The sequence below is a fragment of the Ictalurus furcatus genome, chromosome 19, assembly GCF_023375685.1.
Source record: "Ictalurus furcatus strain D&B chromosome 19, Billie_1.0, whole genome shotgun sequence".
Classification (NCBI taxonomy): domain Eukaryota; kingdom Metazoa; phylum Chordata; class Actinopteri; order Siluriformes; family Ictaluridae; genus Ictalurus; species Ictalurus furcatus.
The window spans coordinates 23,470,574-23,493,066 of record NC_071273.1 but is presented as its reverse complement, the minus strand read 5'-3'; the positions used below and the strand labels follow the sequence as shown (position 1 = coordinate 23,493,066).

Below are 22,493 nucleotides of genomic sequence, written 5' to 3'. Positions count from 1 at the left end.
CAGGAGTGCTTTATGTCTTTATTAGGGATTGAAATGAAGCGTGCCGACGAACTTGTAAATGGTAGATATCTCGTAAACGTTTTTAATTGACCACACATTACAGCTGGCACGTTGCAAAGAAAAAACTTAAGAACTCAAGTCACTTTTTTTTTTCTGTTTTTTTTTTTTTTCTTAAAGTCAGTTTTACTCGTTACATTTCGAAAAAACACCCCAAATTTCGACGTACTCGACGGGTGAATATAGTACACCAAGACACCACTGTGGATTACATTTGACGTAACACTTCCTCAGGATCACCTTCACTGAGATCAATAAACTGAATTAGAAACATTGTGTATCCCATTTTGTTTGTTTAAAAGCACAAATTTTTTTTTATACTTTCTGAAGGAAAAAAAGAAAAAGGAAGGAAGAAAGAAAAAAAAAAAGATACAATAATGAAAGTAAGGTAAGTGTGATGGCAGCGCGGTGGAGGAGCCGGATGGTGTTGAACAGCATCAGAGAGAGAGCAGGCAGCTGGGAGTCGGAACGTGAGCACTCCCATCTCTACTACTGCCTCCTGGTGCGTGGTGTGGGTCGTGTAGCGTGACGCGCTGCTGGATTGCCCCACCCTGCACTCCTCGTGTTAAGCTCAGCTCCGCGGGCCGTTTTGTCGTTTCTCGTTTATTCTTTTATTTTACTGGGTGATGGAGATTGAGGTGGCACAGCACTCTGCAGGGGATCTGATCACATCTGATCTGGGCCTGTCCTGGACCTCTCTCCTCTCCGCTCCGCTCCACTCGCTCGCTCTTCCCGGTCCACACCTCAGGCCTTGATCTCAGCCGGAGGGCAGTACAGAGCGTCCGAGTTCTCCGAAGACAGCTCCTCTGTCGGACAAGCGTGCAAAGATTTTAGCTTAGAGCAGGGCGATACGACCTAAAATATCGTATCGCGACCCCCGGGCATTTCTATGACACACGATACGCGTTTTAAACGTAACTGCTGTAAATAATAAAAACAGTTTAACCATTTAAGCAGGAAATTCCAGCTGGCTTGTAATGATTAAAAAACCATTATCGTAGATATTGCGATATTTCTATATACAGTATTATTTCGTCATATCGCTCAGCTTATTGTAAAGCTCTCTCGCTCTCTCTCTCTCTCTCTCATATATATATATATATATATATATATATATATATATATATATATATATATATATATATATATATATACACACACACACACACACACACACACACATATATATACATATAATTAAAATATACTGATCTTGAAAACGAGCTTTAGCGGTTAGCTAGCTAGTGTAGAAGTGTTAGGCTTTAACACGTGTTAAGATGCTAGCGTGGTCATTTTTGAGGTACTGTATGGATGCATGGAGATGTTTCGGGGTGTGGTCAGCGTTAGTAAGGATGCAGATGGTTCAGGCGAGGCGTGACGAGGACTCACCGGGCAGCACGCACTTCCACAGTCCGTACGTTTTCCCTACGGCGGTCTGCCACAGGCGCAGCGTCCCGTCCTCGGAGCCGCTGGCGTACAGCTCTCCGTCAGGACTGAAGCGCACGCAGTGCACAGGCCCGAAGTGACCCTTATACGACTCTGTAAGACGGGAGAGTCGAAGAGAAAAAAAAAACAGCGATTACACTTTAACCCCACGCACTGTTTCGTTCCTACGTTGATTTGCATATTCAAATCAGCGACAACGATGTCACGAGTCTGAAATAACTCTGTAAACATCGGCTGGTGAGAAACACCTCCGGAAAAGCCTCCGCACTACGGTCACTACGGTGAATATGCTAAATGAACAGGAAGCTCCTTTAAGTTCCTACCCATTTCCTCCTTGGTGGTGTAGTCGTACTTGTAGAGTTTGAAGTCGTCTCCTCCTGCGACGAAGAAGTCTTTGTCGGGATGCAGGGAGGCGGAGTGAATGGAGGCCGGGGCGTCCACGGTCTTGATCAGGTCCAGGCTACAGACACAGGATGCGTCGTGAATAACCGGTTATATAATAAATTATATATCTCACACACACACACGTAAATGAATTTAAAATTCATGCATGGCTTCTCTGCTGAAAAAAAAAACAAACAAAAAACAACCATCAGACATTCTAATGGTTTCCACTACAAATCCCAATACAAACCATCGGCTAACTGTTAAAATTCGTTCCGAGTTGTTTTTTTTGTCAAGTACGGATTAGCCCGGGCTGTGAGGTGAGCTAAACGCTATTGGCGGTTTAAAAAGAGGGAGGAGCTACTCAATATACCCCGCCCTGACTTCCCGTTTCAGTGGAAATTACGTCAGCGCCCCGAATAACTGCTATTTAAAAGCTTGTCACTTTAATTTAACAGCTCTTTCGTTGGCTGTTAATATATTTACTGTCTTTGTAGTAGCTTTAATTAAAATATATTATATATACACACGTCCAGTTTGATTTCTCTTTAGACACTCGTCGTATTTTACGGGTCGTGCTGCTTAAACCTATTCTGCTTGGTGTATTCCTTTAAGACGGCTCACGTGCAATGGCACAAAGGAAGTCTAACACACACACACGGCATCCGTCACTCTCTCACACACACACACTCCAACACCTGTCGCCCTTCATGTAAACTCGTGTGTGATGAGCAGCTTGCGCTTTACAGGACATCCGCCCTGGCGACCGCAGCATTTGTTATTTACGTTTGAGCGTTGTAGAAGGCGACGGTCCTTCCGTAGGTGATGACGAGGACCTCGCCGTCAGGGACGTACTCCATGCTGCCGACGGACGCCTCGAACGACAGCGTCTTCACCACCTCGCCCGTGTTCCTATCCCACAGACTGAATCAGACACAGAAACAAGAGCAAATGTTGACTCTTCGGGCGAGGAGGAGGAGGAGGAGGAGGAGTCACTGACTCCCCACACACACACACTCGCACGCACGCACGCACGCACGCACGCACGGAGCGTGCAGAGATGAAAGGATGTTACCGTATGGTTTTATCATCGGCGGCAGAGAGGATCTGCTGATCATCGTTACACCACAGCGCCTTCTTAATGGCTGATGTGTGGCCCGAGATCTCTCGCGGCTCTACAGAGGAAGCACGATAGTTTCATTCACGACACGCAGGGCTTGTTGATGTTCACGCAAATATAATCGAGGTATTCACTTTAGGATGTACAAGTACACACACGCACACTACCGGTCAAAAGTTTGTGGACACTCGAATGAAATGTTTCTCATGATCTTAAAAAGCTTTTGATCTGAAGCTGTGTGATTAAACGTTTGAAATCGGTGTCGTAGAAAAAAATATATATAATCGTCCCGACGTATCCGTTTCTTTCGTTAGGATAATACTTTCCCTTTCACAAATAGTTCCATTTGAGTTACTCCAGAGTTTTGATGACTTTATTATTATTATTCTAAAACGTGGGGAAAAAATAAAAATAAAGAGAGAGTGTGTCTAAACTTTTGAGCGGTGGTGTATTTACGAAAGTAAGAAAGATAAGAAAATGAGGTTAGTTTTCGTACCTGCTTCAGGCTTGTTCAGGTCGTAAATACGCAGCACTTTATCATTTCCTCCTGTTAAAAGGCAGCTACTGTCCTATTCAAATATATATGAAAAAGAAGGTTTAGGTTAACAATATATACATTGAATAAGGGATAAAACACTGCGTGTCATGCTGTTACGGGAAAATACAGAAAAATAATCAACGACCGGGCGACGTGACGAAGTTACCGCATCCGGAAGCGTTTTATTCCTTTGACACAAAAAACAATCTGCCAGATCACACGCCTTTTTAATCGTTGACATTATACGTAAATTGATAGATTTGCAGCTCTGTTTCATTTTTTCCCCACTCCGTCTTGGAGCGGTGGTTAGCTAGACCGTAGTAAATCTAGCTAGCTGACGTTAACTAGATGATAGAGGACGTTACAGATTGATACTGCTGAACTTTATGACAAAAACAAACAGTACTGACTGTACCATGAAAAGTTACTGTACTTCTTTAACTGAAATAAATAATAAATATATTTTAACTATTAATAAATCTAAAAGTAAATGTACATTCATTGGAGTGGAGTTACCAAAAAGTAACACTTGGAATAACAAATAAAAACGAAGGACAATTAATTAATCAAAAACAATGCAAATAACACAACAAAATTTGTCAGATAGTTTTTATTTCCACCTCTAGAGGCCGCTCTCGTGCTGTGTAATCCGTGTGGGTTTTTGCCAATACTCGATCATTTATCGGTGCCAGTTAATCAGCAAAACCGGTCGATCGGTCGGCCTCAAACACGTGACTATCGTTAGCTAGGTCTGCTAGTCTCAAGTCGAACGTGTACTGATCGACCTTATTACACATCTACGAACTCGAAAAGCGAGGACGTGAGACGGGAGCACGTCACTAACCCGAGTGACGCTTGTGGGCGTGTTGCGTCCGTCCAGAGTGTTCAGGACCGGAATGTAGCCTACGGTGCGCGATTTAGCGCGGTATACCATTTGTTTGTCATTTAAATATATTTTAAATTAATTCGAATGTATTTAAATAACATGAAAAAAGTTCACACGAATGAACTAAAAATGCGCTACTCGGCGTTAACGGGGAAAATGCAAAGTGGGTGGTTTGCACGGCCGAGCTCGAGCGCGGGGACGAGAAAGTGCAGTGTGACTGTATGATCACGTATACATTACAGCACCGTGAAATTATTTTCCTCGCATATCCCAGCATGTTAGGAAGTTGGGGTCAGAGTGCAGGGTCAGCCATGATACAGCGCCCCCTGGAGCAGAGAGGGTTAAGGGCCTTGCTCAAGGGCCCAACAGTGACAGCTTGGCAGTGCTGGGGCTCGAACCCCCGACCTTCCGATCAGTAACACAGAGCCTTAACCACCAAGTTGTTATTGTAATATATATAAAATAATAATAATATATATATAAAATATCACATCAGCATCAGCACTGTGATTTGAAGGTCTTCTTTGCGTATGCGCGCTCGTAAGGGAAACTTTGCGATGGAAGATCATAGATGCATCATTGTACGTGTCATGAGAAAGTGACCGCTTCCATTGTGTAAAAAAACAAAAACAAAACACCTGGCCAGGTGTGACACAGGTGCATGCTCGATTACCAAAGCACAGACTCGGGGTAGAGACAGAGATAGAGAGGGAGGGAAAGCGCTAACGTTTCTATAATGCCTTGCTTTGTGAAATGAAAACATTCAGAGTGAGGCGTGTCTAAATTCTGGATTCTGATTGGTCAGAATAGCAAGGTGTTGATTCGTTTTCTGTAACAGCAGCTCCGACAGTCGTGCAGCTTTACATCCACGCGCTCTTCCTAATTCGTTACCGTACTGCTGTGGTGTGAGAGGAGTAAAACGCGTAACGGTGTTTTTCTTTGCGCTGCATGTTCTCACCTGCGTGAAGTTGACGGATTTGACGATGTGCTTGTGCGCCAGCGTGAGGACCTCGTCTCCCGTGACTGCGTCCCACACCTTTCTGCAAAATTAAATAAAAACAAAACAGAACCACTCCTTTAGAACCCATAACGGTACCAGCGATGCGTTTTACTTCGTTGATCAAGCTGGATACGAACGGATTTCTACGTAAATCCTGCTGTTAGAAAGTATTTACCCCCCCATCCTGATTTCTTCTGTTTTTGTGCATCTCTCATACTAAACAGTTTCAGAAATTTAAACAAAATCTAAGCTAAAACAAAGGCAACCTGAGTAAACACAAAAGAGTTTTTAAACATTTCTCTGTGTGAAAATGTTTTTGCCCCCGTAGTTACTAACTCCCCGAATCTGTGAAACTGCATTCATAACGGGGTTCAGCTGGACTAGACGCAACCAGGTCTGATTACTGCAAACCCTGTTCAATCACATCAACACTTAAATAGAACTCTCTCAACAGCATGAAGTTGGTTACTTACTGAATAACACACTGTGACAAAGTTGAAAGAAATTCCAGAAATGATGAGGAAGAAGGTGATTGAAATACATCAGTCTGGGAAGGGTTACGAAGATATTTCAAAGGCTCTGGGACTCCGTTATCTCCAAATGGAAAAACTCAGTGCAGTAGTGAACCTTCTCAGAAGAGGCCGACCTTCCATAATTCCTCCAAGAGCACAGCGAAGACTCATCCAGGAAGTCACAAAAGAGCCAAGGACAACATCAAAAGGACCTACAGGCCTCTCTTGCATCAATAAAGGTCACTGTTCATGACTCCACTATCAGAAAGACACTGGGGGAAAATGGCTCCATGGAAGAGTGTTGAGGTGAAAACCACTGCTGACCCAGAAGAACATTAAGACTCGTCCAAACACTTGCCCAAACACACCTCGACGATCCTCAAACCTTTAGCGAGAATGTTCTGTGAACTGAGGAGTCGAAAGTGGAACTGTTTGGAAGACAGACGTCCCGTTACATCTGGCGTAAACCAAACGCCAATATTCCACAAAAACATGAAACATCATACCTACGATCAAGCATGGTGGTGGAGGCAGTGTGATGGTGTGGGGATGCTTTGCTGCTTCAGGGCCTGGACAACTTGCAGTAATTGAAAGAAACTCTAAGGGAGAATGTCCGGTCTTCAGTCCGTAAGTTGAAACGCAGGCGCAACTGGATTACGCAGCAAGACAGTGATCTAAAGCATAGGAGTAAGTCCACCTCTGAATGGCTGAAACAGTGTGCCTCCAGTGTGGCTGAACTAAAGCAGTTCTGCAAAGAGAAGTGGGCCAAAATTCCACCACAGCGCAGTGAAAGACTGATCTCCAGTTATCGGAAGAGTTTGGTTGCACTTATTGCTGCTAAAGGTGGCACAACCAGGTTTGAAGTTTAAGCCGGCAATTGGTTTTTCACACAGGTGATGGATAACTTTTTCGTGTTTTTGCTTCAATTAAAAAAAAATTAAAAGATCTAAAACTATTCAGTATGAGATACACAAAAACAGAAGAAATCAGGATGGGGCAAATACTTTTTCACAGCACTGTAGAAGTGAATCAAAACAACTTCCGGATTCTGGTTTTTTTCAGCCTTCACCCTGATTGTTCGTTTCACGTCCCAGCTCTGTGCACGTGACCTTTTATGGAGTTTTGTGGGCGTCGGAGCTCGACTTAACAGCTGATAAACAAACTCGAGGGTTTGTGACCAGAAACTGGTCGATTTGTTGAACAAATGCTACGTCCAGAGCAACGCGGGTTCGGTTAGCGAGCACGAGGTTAAAAAAAAAAAAAAAGATCCATTTTCACGTTCCTAAATTACCCACAGTGCTGTTCTGCTCGTAGTGCTGCAGTGTTATTAAGCCCTCGCTTCAACTTTTAACAAAAGAGAGCGATGCGGCGGAGCTTTAGTGCTTCGGTCTGATCACCTTCCAAACCTTTTATACCTTATCTACATCATCGCATAGATCACTAACTAGCCACGCGAATATACGCGCTCGTATAGCCGAATTGCATTCTGGGACGTCTGCACGATTATTAATATGACGGCTGAGCGATGTGAAGAAAACCTTGGAGACCGTTTACGTTTTTTTTTTTAAAATCGCCAGCAACATCCTCCACAATCGCTAAACGCCGCAGAAATATTTCAAAAACAACCAGAGTGTGGAGTTTTTTCCTTACGCAGAGAAATCGGCAGCCGCCGTAGCCGCCTTCGTAGCTTCTTTGTTTAAGGTGGCGCCCCAAACAGCACCTTTGTGACCCAAGAACGTCCCGATCCAGTCCCCTGTGTCTCCCTGGCGCAACATTGGTTTACCATCTGCCCAGGAGGAAAGAAGAGAGAAGGTGTTATGTCATACTAAAGACTGATTTGCATAAATTTGCATACAGGTGTCACGGTGCTAAGCGAAATAACAATAACGTGACAAATACCGTCAGGACGTGATTTAGGCTCGTCACGCAATAAAATCGGGTGCGCACTCGATAACAGACCGTGAAGAAGCGCGTATGTTCTTCGTGAAGATCCTCCGATGATACATCTACGACTAAAGGAAACGATTACGCTCCTACGTCATCGATCGGGCACGTTTCCCTTACGCTTCTCTATTCTACCCTATTTCGTAGCGATCCAAGTTTGCCGTCCTCCTACTGGTGGATTTAAGACGTGCGTCGTAGTCATGGTAACGCGCTAGTTAGGATTTTAACCAGGAATCTCTCACACGGGCAGAACCGAGACGGGCGTCGGCCATGTGAGTTTCGAGACAGCGACAGATCGCGATAAAGAACTCTTTTACGTACGCGCCGAGAGAGCTGCGTCTCAAAAACGTCTGTCCGAGAACGAAGAGGTTCTTCTTTCTCAGCGTGTCCTTTTTCAGCTTTTTAAAAATATATTCCGAACGCGTGTTAACCGTGAAGATCCTCTGACGGTAGACCTACGATTCAACCAGACGTCCGTCACGCTAACGGACAGAACTTAGGTGGACGTCGGCCATCTTAGGTCGTGACGGCGACTCGTCACGTTTCCCGATCCCACCGGTTTCAACCCGCTTTTTTTTTTACGAAGGCTTGTTTACGTATTTATTTTTGCGTTCGACGTGAGAGTCGTGTCTCAAAAACGTCTTTCTAAGAACGAAGAGGTTCTTCAGCTCGGGCTTGCGTTTTTAAACGTCTGTTAACGGGAAACGGTGATATTCGGTACGTACAGGATTCCGCGGACGTTTTTTCTGCGGTTCTTGCGGACAAAAAAGCGGCTTTTTCCGAAATTTGCGATTTTTTTTTTTGCGCTTTTATCCTCTTGTGGAAAACTACTCGAAGCGCTGAAATCGTTGATGATGTTTGCTGGTAAACGAGACCTTTCAGCTGTACTCGTGTTGGACGCGCGTGAATCGGAGAAGGCTTCGGCTGTCGTGACGACGTCACACGACGCGCCTCAGCCCGGACGTGCGGAAAATCGGCGGTAATGTTGAAAAATAAATAAATCGTCGCGAGATCCTCCGAATATCGTCAGAATTTCAGATATACGTGAGACGGCGAAACCCTGGAGGGACTGGATATTTTCCGTCCGGGATCAAAAATCTCGTCCGGGCTGGGATAACGCGTCGTCCTTCCTGTCGGTGGGTTTCACGTAAACGAGCGTCGGCCATCTTAGGTCGTGACGTCACGTGTCCAGTGAAAGATTTCGAGGTTCTTCTTAAGGGTTTCCGTTCAGTTTTTTTCCAGCTCGGGTTTCTGTTTTTAAACGTCTGACACTGTGAAAAGCTTGATGATGTTTTTTCTTCTTCTTTTGCTTCAGATTAGATGATCATACAGTGAGTATGGGACATGAATAAGGATGATGAGTGCCATTCAGACTCACCTTTACAAGCACTGATGAGAAAATAGCCATAAGGAGTGATTCCGCTGAAGGCCAGATCCACAACAGGCCTGGTGTGACCGGAACACGTGAGAGGAGTCTGCCTCATAGCCATTTCTACAACGTTAAACCTTGGATAGAAACCGGAAATGACAGGAAGAATAAGAATATTAGGGTTAGATAGCTATAGAGAGAGAGAGAGAGAGAGAGAGAGAGAGAACACCGGGCCTGGTCAAGACATTAGGAACAGATGATTATAATAATAATAATTATTATAATAAAAACATGTAAAATATGCCCAAAACATTCACAAGGGTATGTGTGTTTTTTAAAAAGAATAAATGTGTCAAATATCACGCGCTAAGCTAGGTAACTAGCCACGTTAGCTTAACACCACACAGCTAGGCGCCTAGCTTAGCATTTACTGCACCTGTGACAGCGCGCGCAGACAGCAATGTAAACAACACGCTAACGGTTCCTCCAGGCAGGACAGAGAGAGCACTAAAGGTGGACTTCGTGACGCGGAGAGCTTAGCGAAGAACCGCGCACCCAGTGCAAAGTGCTGTGCCACCGGCTGAAGCTACACCGGAACACCGTTGGTCAGTCTTTCCCACGGGGGAAATCGCTAATGCTAACGCTAACGCTAATGCTCATAAAGACCGATAGAGGGCGCCATGGGCTGATTTGCATATTCATTGTAGCGTCATGATTATTTGCATGGAACGATTTTTTTTCTGTATATATTTTATATATATATATTTTCAGATTAAACATTATAAATGTATTTCTTATAGGTAAAAAAAAAAAAACTTTGGTCACGGCATCACAGCCTAACCATTTACTTATATGCGTATGAAATCTAAAAAAACAAAACAAACAAACGACAAATTAGATCGTGTTTGTGTGGGCGGGACAAACAATTTAGATGATGATCAGTGATTGGGCGTTTCTTACAATACTGATCAGTGATTGGTCTTTTCGAACAATAGTGATCAGTGATTGGTCGTTGGCATTACACCCTAGCGGCGAGTCGAGTGAAGTTGCTCTCCCGGCTTGTATAATCATAACGTCTGCTCAAAATGGCGTCAGTTTTGTGTCGAGCCTCTTTTTATTTTCGTGAATAAAGTCACTGAATCAGTCTAGCAACAAAGTCAATAAGGAGCCTCGAAACCAACAGGTTGCTAAGAGACATTTATGGGCTGGATTCCAAACCACCGCGTATTTCCTGTAGAAGTGCACTTACACTGTGTGACATAACGGGTTCTACACCCTACCTAGTGCACTACGTGAATAACAGGGAGTCATTTGAGATGGACTCACATATAGATGGTCCAGAAAATTATGTCCGAGTTGAAACAAAAACACTGCAACAACAGTGCCGTTTTCCTCAGAGCCTCTTTAATTAATTGTTATAACGTATTTATACTCAGGGTGTCATGTCTAAAAGACGCAATTTTATTTTAATAAACTAAAAAAAAGTGTTTCTGGAAATTAAGGAAAAGGGTAACAAATCCGGTCATTTAAAAATATTGCATTTATTTCGATGAAATCGTTAAAGTAGGCCTATAAAATGTCACAACATTCACAAGAACAAACAAATACTACTACATTTATTACAAAATTGTGCACAATGAAAAGTGAAGAATTGAGATTCCTAAACTTTCCAAAACTAGTGTTTGTGCTCATACAAGAGATAAAGTCTGTCCATAAAATAATTACACTAATTCATTCATTCTTTCTATCCTGACATTTTAAAATGCGATCCTCATATAAAAATATCAATACAGTTTGCTTTGTCTACACACGAACAGTAATTATTCATTCATTCGTTCATCACCAGTAAGCACTTTATCCGGGTCAGGGTGAGGGGTGGATGTGGAGTCTGTCCCAGGAACACTGGGAACAGAGCGGGAACACACACCTGGAACAGGACACAAAGACAGAACAGTCACCCATGTAATCCTTATTTACAAATAAATTCTCATTAAAGGAAATGCGGATTTCTCATTTTTACTTGTACAAGAAGACGTCTGAGAGTATCAGTACCGAGGTTCCGGGCTCGGTATCACCTGGTATCGTATCGACATGTAGATCAGTGAGCTATTGGCCATGACTAAGTGCTTTGCTTTGCCTAGAACGGAACAATGTTTTGTATTGAATACTTAAAGAACATACATTATATAAACAATGCGTCTATAGAGGAGCGTAACATAGACAAGAAGGTTTTGTGTAGCCCCCCCATTTGTCTTTTTAAACTGTAACCTACATCTTCATTTATAATGGATGCTTTTTTTGTATTTAAAGCCTGAGATGTTTTAATGCCTTTTTGTTTGTTTGTTTGTTTGTAATTTACGGAGGGAATCGGCAAAACCTTAAAGTGAAGCAAAGTAAAATCAGGATTCGAGGCTGTCACTCTGGATTCTCTGGATTCGTGGATGTTTATGAATAATAACAGGACCGTTTCTTTTTTCGTATCGATTATTCAAGTTATTGAATTAAGTAAAAAAATAAATAAATAAGCAGTGCAATCTCAGTCCAGAATGAGGTTGAATATATTAGGGACGTGTGAAAAAAGAGGCTAGATGAGGCACTGATTCGTCTTCGGAGCCACAGAAAGAACATTCCGGTTGGATTTCCATAAATTTACATAAGAATCAATTACAAGAGTAAAAAAAGAAAGGATTTACTAGGACTGTCTTCAACCTCACGTGGTATAGACTATTACAAGTTAGTTGTGTTCAGACCAGGCATTATCAAAAGATAATGAAGGACAAGTCTGTCTCCATAACACCATAGATTTTGTAGATTTTTAGTTGGGAATAATGGTGATCCGTGATTGGACATTGAGAACAATCGTGATCAGGGATTGTTGGTTGGGAATAATGCTGATCAGTGATTGGCCGTTGTTAATATAGTGATCTGTGATTGGACGTTGAGAATAATGGTGATCGGTAATTGGTGGTCGGGAATAATGCTGATCAGTGATTGGCCGTTGTGAATAATAGTGATCTGTGATTGGACATTGACAACAATGGCGATCAGTGATTGGTAAACTAGATAAGAATCAATTACAAGGGTAAAAAAGATTCTACTAGGACTGTCTTTAACCTCAGGTGGTATAGACTATTACAAGTCAGTTGTGTTCACACCAGGCATTATCAAACGATAATGAAGGACAAGTCTGTCTCCATAACACCATAGGTTTTATAGCAACACTGTTCTCATAAAGTTTTTTTTTTCTAATAATAAGTTGTTATTGCACGTGTGATCTAAGAATCCTCCTCCTATCATCAGATCGTTCTTCCTCCTTTACCCATACTGATGTAAAGGGATGAGTCACACAGAGGACCCAGCATGCACTGCGCGCTCTTTTCCTCCAGAGGGGCGGGAGAAGAAGAGAAGGCGTAGCCGTGCTGCATTAACACTAACCCGCTTTAAATTCCGCTCCCGGGTCCGACGCAGCGCATTTATACGGAAACTACTGCAGCAGCGCTTTCCGACTTAAACCTTGAGAAAAAAAATATATATCTTAACCTTGCACGAGACAAGCGTTTCATTCCTAACCCATGGCGAACTACATCCACGTCCCTGAGAGTGCTCCTGTCGTGCCCAAACTGGACGTGACCGTGGACGAGCACGACTACAGACCAGCAGCGCTGCAGCTCATCAAGGCGCTCAGACCGCACTGGAAACCCACTGAGGTCAAAATGAAGGTAACAAATCTGTGTACAGGTCCCCTTACGCCTTCTTCACGCATCTTCTTCACGAACCATTATATGCGTAATAATGAGTAAATCCCCGACTGGCCACTGAGCGCGCAGGAGGTACATCTCCAGGCGCAGCTGCGTCACAGCGCGCCGCGGCCGAACCTGCGTTTCCGACATTCAGGATATTTCAGGATATTCCAGGATATTTCAGGATATTTCAGGATAGTCTGTCTCTCCACTTGTAGCACCCCCAGGGACGCAGTTTGCGTGGTGATTGGAGGGATGTGGGTGGGTGGGGGAGCGCCAGAGGGCGTTTATTCTGCCTTCACGTGTCATCAAGAGGAAGGAAAAAAAAATCTTCCTTTCTAATTTCCGACATCTCATTCAAAGGCTATTTCTACACTTTATCCACCGTTATTCTCTCTCAAATACACGTCTAAACGATCTCAAGACGCGACACTTCATCACACACACTCAGTTTCATCTAGATGATGGGGATTTCCTCGACAGGAGCATAAAATCGGTGCTGCGGCTGCATTCGACTTCCGCGAGTTCCGACAAATAGAAATAAATCAATAAAAACAAAACGCCACACTTCAAGGCAAGACACTACACCTGAACAGGTTGCTGTTTTTATCAACAAGGATTGTTGGTATCTTGCTGATAACGTCTTCGAAAATGGACATTTTGTATGCAGTACGCATAAATTTGCACTCTCAGGCCTCATAAATACCATCATTGTAGTGTTTCAGTGATGAACACGCTCTGGAAAGAGAGATTTACAGGAAAGTTGGTTGTCTAGAGCGATAAACACAATGGTTGCTCAGCAGTTAGGTTTCTAAACTACCGATCAGAAGGTCGTGAGGCTGAGTCCCGGCACCACCAAGGTGTTGGGCCACAGAGCAAGAACCGTGACCTTCAACCGCTCAGCTCAGTGGATAAAAAAAAACATCTGTCGAATGAATAAATGTAAAATATTTATCGGTGTAGGTATGAAAATGTATTTTTTGGTCATGTGTCAGTTTTAAATCTCACATAAATCTAATAATCAGCAACGTTTTGCGAAATTCCTCTGTAACAGTGATCCGGTGGACGTCGAGAACAATCGTGATCTGTGATTAGCGATCGGGAACAGTCGTGGTCCGTGATTGGACGTTGAGAACAATCGTGATCCGTGATTGGTCATTGGGAATAATGGCAGGAATAAAAGTGTCTGTCAAATGAATAAATGTAAAAATATATTTATATTAGTATAGGTATTGAAATGTATTTTTGGTCATTTTTTTTTCATTTACATTTATTCATTTAGCAGACGCTTTTGTCCAAAGCCGCTTACAAATGAAATCGTCAACATTTTGCGAAATTCCTCTGTAACAGTGATCCTTGATTGGATACTGAAAACAATCGTGATCAGTGATTGGGCATTGGGCATAATGGTGAATTGAGAATAAGGGTGAATTGAGAATAATGGTAATCCGTAATTGGTCGCTTGGAACAATGGTGATCAGTGATTGGACATTGAGAACAATGGTGATCAGTGATTGGTCATTAGGAATAATGGTGATCCGTAATTGGACCTTGAGAACAGTGGTGATCAGTGATTGGATGTTGAGAACATTGGTGATCAGTGATTGGCCATTGAGAATAATGGTGGTCAATGATTGGACATTGAGAATAATGGTGATCAGTGATTGGATGTTGAGAACAATGGTGATCCGTGATTGGACATTGAGAACAATGGTGATCAGTGATTGGACGTTGAGAACAATAGTGATCAGTGATTGGCCATTGAGAATAATGGTGGTCCATGATTGGACGTTGAGAATAATGGTGATCAGTGATTGGACGTTGTGAACAATAGCGATCGGTGATTGGACGTTGAGAACAATGGTGATCAGTGATTGGACGTTGAGAACAATAGTGATCAGTGATTGGACGTTGAGAACAATAGTGATCAGTGATTGGACGTTGAGAATAATGGTGATCAGTGATTGGATGTTGAGAACAATGGTTAATCCGTGATTGGACGTTGAGAACAATGATGATCCGTGATTGGACGTTGAGAACAGTGGTGATCAGTGATTGGATCTTGAGAACAATAGTGATCAGTGATTGGACGTTGAGAACAATAGTGATCAGTGATTGGACGTTGAGAACAATGGTGATCAGTGATTGGATGTTGAGAACAATAGTGATCAGTGATTGGACGTTGAGAACAGTGGTGATTAGTGATTGGATCTTGAGAACAATGGTGATCAGTGATTGGCCATTGAGAATAATGGTGGTCCATGATTGGACGTTGAGAATAATGGTGATCAGTGATTGGACGTTGAGAACAATAGTGATCAGTGATTGGACGTTGAGAACAGTGGTGATCAGTGATTGGCCATTGAGAATAATGGTGGTCCATGATTGGACGTTGAGAATAATGGTGATCAGTGATTGGACGTTGAGAACAATGGTGATCAGTGATTGGTGGTTAGAGAAGTTGAGCGAATCTACTCTTACACAGCTGTGATATGAGTTGGAGAGCCGTATCGAATCCAGGAAAGTCACTAATTGCCCTCTTTCTTAAATAAAGTCACCAAATGGTTCTAAACGGTCACTAAATCTAGCTACAAAGTTTGTGGGACTGTCTTTTCTATTTAATTGTACAGCATGCCACATTCGTAAGGATAATTGGTTGACGATCCTGTGTAGGATTTATTTTTATTTTTTTTTGGTTCACGCCAAGCTCACTGAAGAGTTTTTATAGCTCAAACACTGACTCTGCACCCATCACGTATGCAGTACCTGGATATTTATTAGGTAGAAATATCTCAAAGCAAGCGCTGAACAACAACTAAACAGACTTAAAGCCTCAAATGACTAACTCTCACGAACAGTCTCCGTGGAAACACCAATTTTTAAAGCACAAAACATCTGGTTGGAACGTTTCGTGACACTCTGCGTTTGATTTTTTAGCGTTAATAGACGTTATCTCAGTTTCCCCGCACAAAAAATAGCACGAAGGCTTCTGTGTGCGGTTCAGCTGGAGGCTTTTGGCTGACGGTACGAACGTCGACGACAGACCTTTCCGATAAAACGTGTCGAGTTTTCTACCAGGATCACAGAATCTAATCGTCACCGAGCCACTGATACGACAAACAGGCCAGATGTTTCATGAATAGATTACAAATAGATGTCGGAGTCACATCTATTTTTAGCCACGTCACGTTGTGGACTCGGAAGAGCAGACCTGTGTGGAATCGTGGCTGTAAAATTGTGCTTCCTTTGCATGAGCGTGGCTGAAATAACCGGTCACGCGAAGCTGCAGGTCCTACGGGTTAACGTAGGATCGTGTTGCACGCGGCACAGAAACGTCACATTTTCCACCCGGGGCTAAGATAAACGACGCAGACAGAGCGCGGACGCTCTCGTAGGATCTTCTCCGACTAGGTAAAGTCGAGTGATATTCCACAGACTGCCGGTGTTTTATTGGCGTTACCGTATCTTTAATCTACATCACGTCACATTAAATGTTTATTAAACCGACAGAGTGACATTCACGTCGACCGATCTGCGCATTATTACTTGTCTATAACAGCAGCTCTGATACGGTCCTGCAGCTACAGATCGTTAAAATATTTCAAAAATCGATACGGATACGGTATCGTTCCCATCGATCTCACTTAACATGAACGAATCTTACAAAGCGTGCTCCGGTTGATGTGGGGACGTTTTCCGTAAGGAGGACGCGTGCGTCTATGTAAACACTGATGGAAGGAGTCTCCAGTGTCGGTGCTTTGTAACAGTCAGAGGTAAAGCTGTTTTTCAAATATACGCCATTACGGTTCCTCAGTAACATGACAAGCCGCGTTTGAAACTTTCTAACTTCAGCAGAGGTACAGGATTTCATTTAGCGATCGTTTGCGGCCAAGGACGCTTGATTTTCATGCGGACGAGAAGTCGAAGTCCGGTCCAACCGGTCACCATCGTTTGCATATTTTCCCCGGGCGTTTAATTCTAATGTTGCTTGGATGTGAATAATCATTTTAATTATAGCCGCGTCACACGCTAATACGAGAGGACAGCTACCGTATGAGGGGAGAAAAAAAAAAACCCAGCGTTGTTCGCTGTTAAATCTTGCAGGATCTAGCGACAGAGGTGGGAGATCTACAATCTTTAAAACTAGTCATTTATTTATTTTGAACTCTTCCTCTGAGAAGACGTTCCTCTGGGGGAAGCGTTAAAGCTTTTCTGTAAAATTCTCTTTCTCCCATCCCCCCCTCCCTAAGAAAAGCACTTATCATGTAGAAACAACACTAAAAGCACACAAAACCCCCCCAAAACATTTGACATATTTGCTTATATGATTATATAATAAAATTTCAAACTGTTTATTTATGTAAAGTCTGTTATTTGGTGTGTTTAGTGATTTTAGTGGTGAAAAATTAAACAAATTCTAATTAAAAAAAAGAAAAAAAAAAGCACTTGTTTTATAGAAGTAACACTAAATGCACAAAAATAGAATATTTTATCCAGCATACGAAGGGATTATAAATATATCAGTTTATTTTTGCGTGTTAGCTTCTTTCTGGGGAGTGGCGCACGAACACGACTGAGAACTACTTCTCTTTTTTTTTGGGTTCATGTGGTGATAACTTTATCAAAATCGGCTGTATTTCTTTTACACGCTGTTAAACTCGCGACGGAGGATGTTGCCGTGCTGCGTGTAACTCAGCTTATTTCCCTTTTATTTGGATGACAAACGTAGGTTGGGTCGAGAGCGTGTTGTGAAAAGACGCAGAAACTCAAACCAGTTCAGTCCGTTCTGTATTACGGCTCGGGTTTCCGCCGGGTTTATTGTGCTGACTTCTCCAGCGAGCGCCATGGAGACCGGATACTTCTCTTTAGCCGAACAGGTTTGAGTGTTAGCTACGTCCTGGCTGCTTTTTTCTTCTTCTTCTTCTTCTTCTGTGTGCATTAAATAAGCTGCAGGGTCTCGGTCACGACGCTGTGCAGATCTTCAAATCACAGGTTCAGATACACCGAGGCGGTGTTTATACGTAGCGAGGACGTACCGCGTAAAAAATAACGGCGTCTGGGTCCGTCTGCAAAATGAAACGTTTTCAAAAAGATGACGCGAGAGCCGTTATTAAAGTTACTCGGTTATTTCTCTTACGCATAAAGCCATGTTTTGTTCCCAAACACCAGGGAACATCCTGTTTCCCAGTGGAAGTGAAGGAGGCGGCGACATCACACGCTCGTGTATCCAATCTGCGCCGAGGGCGTAGCACACGCCGGACTGTTTTTTTTTTTGTTTTGTTTTGTTTTTTTCACCCGTCCACGATGAAATGAAGCAAAACGGAGCGCTCGGTCAGCACATGCCAAACCCTTGTACAAAAATAAAATTCCTGTCATTCTTCTTGCCTCTTTCCGAAGAATCTCCTGATAGTGCACATGATTAGGGATTTGGAATATTCCAGATCCACTTTAGACCCGGAGACAATGAGGATTTGTATGTGTGAGTCTCTGACTCTATAACGTCTGTGTGCCTCTTTTGTATCAAAGACGGAGCTAATGACGCAGTTTTAGGAGCAAACACAACAGCGAGGGTGGAGTGACACAACATATACCACGTTCCTCCTCATTCACGGCAGTGCTGCCGCACACAAACACTGTACAGATGAATACTCGGTGACATTGTTGGGGTTTTATTTTGTCAGCAAGGCCAAATTATAAGTGAAACAAACTGTTCATGCATTCACACGCACACACGAATGTGTCGGGCAGATCGGGTTCGGTAGCGTGAAACCGCAGCGCCGTTCAAACCAAACCACACATAACTGCACGCGCGTCCATATCCTTAAACTCCCGTACGTTTCTTTAATAATCCCCAAGGCTCATTTACATTGACTCACACCCCAAGCAGTAAAAACATTACGTGCCGTGAGATGACTTTCAGTAGCAGCGATTAAACAAGGACTAACGTTTAGGACGTTATAATCGTGTGAGTGTCTTCTCGACCTTCGACACTTCGCTTCCTGGAGCATATTCAAATATCCCAAATGGCATTGTTACAGATTAACAACCCCTCCAAAACAAAAGAGAGAGAGAAAAAAAACAGTGCTTCATGGATCTGTCGGCACTCGTTCGTCACGTTTAGATGCCAAAAAGAGAAAAGGAGAAGTGTTGTTGTGGTGAGACTGAAAGTCACAGTGAGGAATCGGGGGGAAAAAGCGAAAAACTAGTACAACGTGGACAAATCGGTGAATTTCGAGACTCCTACGTTAAATTCCTTATTTTTGTCGTTTCAATTGTGTGGCGTTATCGTGCACAGGGAATACTCGCCATCGTTAGATTAGTCTCGGTAGAGACGACATTTTTTGAAAAAAAAAAAAAACCAGCAGCATTTGTTTTTCGGCCTCAACAATCAGCCAAGCTCGACGGTGCTTAAATGTTAACGTTTGTTTACGTTATATAACGAAACACAAACGCTAAGCGATATCCCTTACAGCCGTTCTCACTCATAAAGCCACGTTAACACGTGTGAATATGAATAATTGCCTACTAAAATATTGTTTTTTGCAGCTGTAAAAGTGGCGTAATACAACGACGCTACCTGTATCTGTATTCGGATTTAAACCCGGAGTGGGCGTGGCTTAAACCCGGACGCTTTTCATTTTTAATCAAACACGCACCCTTTTACTACCTAATTCCGAGGAAAACCCCCCGTTTAGACGTGGAAATGTCCGCAGTGTCACGCCGTGTGAATTCTCTGGTGTCTTTGTATAATTCGTTATAATTAAGACCTTCGTAAGTAGTAGCTGTAATAAACCATGAACTACGAACACACTGGTATCGTGTTATAATGCATTACATTACATTACACTGCTATAATTATTCATGAACGTGCACTACACTTGATAGCTAGCGTTAACATGCGTTATGAATTGATAACACATGTACAGTATATTATTATGTTCACATAAAACACATTACAGCACCACTACCTAAGAAAACCGGCACCACTGCATAGCGCCGTACGAGACCTGTTTTAGAGAGAACGTCAGGAAATAATACTGCGGACTTTACCGCGTCTTGTCAAGTATTTTGACTGAGAACTTGTCGGCGTTTCTACGATTAAACATGACGCATTAGTGAACTAAAGTTTATATTTAGTACAGGTGCATTACTGCATCGTAAACCCTGCTAATGACGCATGGTTAGGAAACGTACATTCATTATAAATGTTACTAGAAACTGGAACGCCTTGTCGTGAATAGTTACAGCGGGATATAATGGAATACAATCAAATAAAATGTCGTACGAATGCTTTATAACAGGTCACGAATGTATTCGTATGACCTTCATAGAAAGTAAATGTTACCATTGTATGTATATAGTGACGGGGAAAAGCAACAGCACTAACCGTATCTGTATTCGGATTGAAACCCGGAGTGGGCGTGGTCTCGGCCACTAACTTAATCCCGGGGAAAACCTCTGGATAACAGCTCCACACGTAGAAACGTCAGCATGGCGTGAGAACTGTTCATGATGTCTTCTTCTTATCCTGTTATAATGTGTTCCTAATGCATTTCCCACGTTGTTCTAATCATTTATGAAAATGCCCTAGCTTTATTATGCGCTCTGAATTACTACTACTGTAGCGTGCTGCAGTGTTTATTATTATTATTATTATTATTATTATTATTATTATTACATTATATCAGCAGTACGTCACAAAACGATCCCAGCTTTGTATCGTGCATCAACACTATAACTATATATGAACACTGCTTATAATATATATCGCAATGTATGAAGAATTCGTGAAACGCGTTATAAACATCGCGTTGTAAACCGTCACGTAAACTATGATAATACTATAGCGCGTATAACGCCTTGCGAATGCTTTCTAATGAAGTGTATGAATGTAACCGTACGTCTTCATAGAAACGGTTAGCGTTTGCGTTGAACAGATAGTTCAGTTGGTTTATTTCACAAAATAAAACACACACAAAAAAAAAACACGTTCTAGTAGCGGTGACCCTGAGCAGGCGATTACTAAGGATGATTTAATGAATGACGTAACGCATGACGCAGCGTTTAACGTGAACGAGCGCGGTCTTTCTCTGTCCCGCACGCTTCGTATCCGACAGCTCTCGCTCGCTCTCTGTCGCGCGCACGTGAAAGTAAAAGCGGACTTTTTTTTTTGTTGTTGCGTCAGTGCGTCCAGATGCACGCTGCTAATCTCAGAAACCTTCCAAAAAAAAAAAAAAAACCCCAAAAAGAAAGCAAAGCAAAACAAAACAAAAACCCCATCAACAACTGAATATTGCGCCTCCTGTTCGTAAAATTAAAAAATACCGGCGTTCAGAAATAAAGTCGCATGTTTTTCTGATAATATTAAGACTTTTTAAACATTTTTACATAATTACAAATATAACAAGGTTTTTCTCGATATGTCGTACATAATACGTCGTCTCCTTTGGAGCGGTTTTAACACACTGCTGAAAGCCCAGTGGGTAAATATAAAAACTGCGGTTTGCTACATTGGAGAAGGAAGGAAAAAAATGATTTGCTTGCATGTCGCTTCATGTGGAGGAAGTATCTGCATCTCTCTCTCTCTCTCTCTCTCTCTCTCTCACCACAGAAACAGCACACGTGTGAGACATGTATACGAGCGGTTCGAAATCTAAGGCGCTGAACCACTGTGGCGGCCATTTTTATTTCAGGGCTGTTTTATGACGGCAGGAACTTTTGAAACTAGAGATCGGCGCAGGAGAGGAGAGAGGTTCTACACGCGCACCATGGAAATAGTAATAAAATGTTTAGTATTAGCGATGTAGGGTATTGGAAATAAAAAGACGTGTGTTTGGAAGGAAAGAAAAAAAAAGCCATCAGTGTATAAAAGTTGCTTCTTGTATGAGAGTCATATTTTGGAGAAAGCCTTCGGTACGTGACTCGTGTTCATTTCGGCCACTAATATGGATTTAGTTTGAATCTATATAGCTGGTAAAAAAAATAAACAATTTTAGTCAATGAAAATTAGGTTTAGTTTTTCACCTAAAAGTTTCCCGAAACAGAAACACAAGTAGTTTGTTAAAGGGAATTCCAAATCGTTTCCTAAATAAAAGCTGCCTATCTCCTTAAGAGGGAAGTCGCGCTAGTCCAACGCTAACATATGAGTCATCAGCTATGCTAGTTCTAGCTAGCTAGTCTTTACAAAACACCCTGACAAAAAAGTACGCTACTCAAAAAGCAGTTTTTCCTGTATGGATTAATAATTCATCACGAAACAACATCACCGTACTCTGACAAGTAAGCTGTAAGATCGCATATTTTGTAAGTTAGCCTACATATGCGTGCGTGATTAGATAGTTTAGCTAGCGGTCTACGTGACCAGAGCAGCGTCCTCGAGTCTTGCTGGCCTCTTGTTCTGCTTCGTATAATCGTCTTTTGCAAAATGAGTCAGTAAAAAAACTACACAGGAATTTCGTCATGTGTTTCGAGGAGCGTGATCAATTTATTATTTAGTT

General features: G+C 42.5%; 2 protein-coding genes across 3 annotated transcripts in view; one reads left to right on the top strand and one right to left on the bottom strand.

Annotated features, from left to right (window-relative positions):
• Positions 1–4: 4 nt before the first annotated feature.
• strap (serine/threonine kinase receptor associated protein) lies at positions 5–10,002 on the bottom strand. 2 transcript variants are annotated; one of them, XM_053650855.1, is made up of 10 exons: positions 9,693–10,002; positions 9,266–9,446; positions 7,594–7,729; positions 5,390–5,471; positions 3,504–3,576; positions 2,963–3,062; positions 2,674–2,811; positions 1,827–1,963; positions 1,447–1,596; positions 5–863 (listed from the first exon to the last, which is right to left on the bottom strand). In XM_053650855.1, exons 2-10 carry the CDS (start codon positions 9,375–9,377, stop codon positions 802–804), a joined length of 990 nt encoding a protein of 329 aa, XP_053506830.1. In that variant the 5' UTR covers positions 9,378–9,446; positions 9,693–10,002; the 3' UTR covers positions 5–801. The 2 variants fall into 2 exon arrangements, with proteins under 2 accessions (XP_053506830.1, XP_053506829.1); XM_053650854.1 differs by having other exon boundaries at positions 9,266–9,393; positions 9,693–9,987.
• A 2,638-nt stretch (positions 10,003–12,640) lies between these two features.
• The window catches only part of etnk1 (ethanolamine kinase 1), a 30,826-nt gene continuing 20,973 nt past the window's right edge, over positions 12,641–22,493 (top strand). The window contains exon 1 of the mRNA XM_053650853.1: positions 12,641–12,975. Within this exon, the coding sequence (XP_053506828.1) occupies positions 12,829–12,975 (147 nt within the window). The 5' untranslated portion in view covers positions 12,641–12,828. The remainder of the gene's footprint in view (positions 12,976–22,493) is intronic.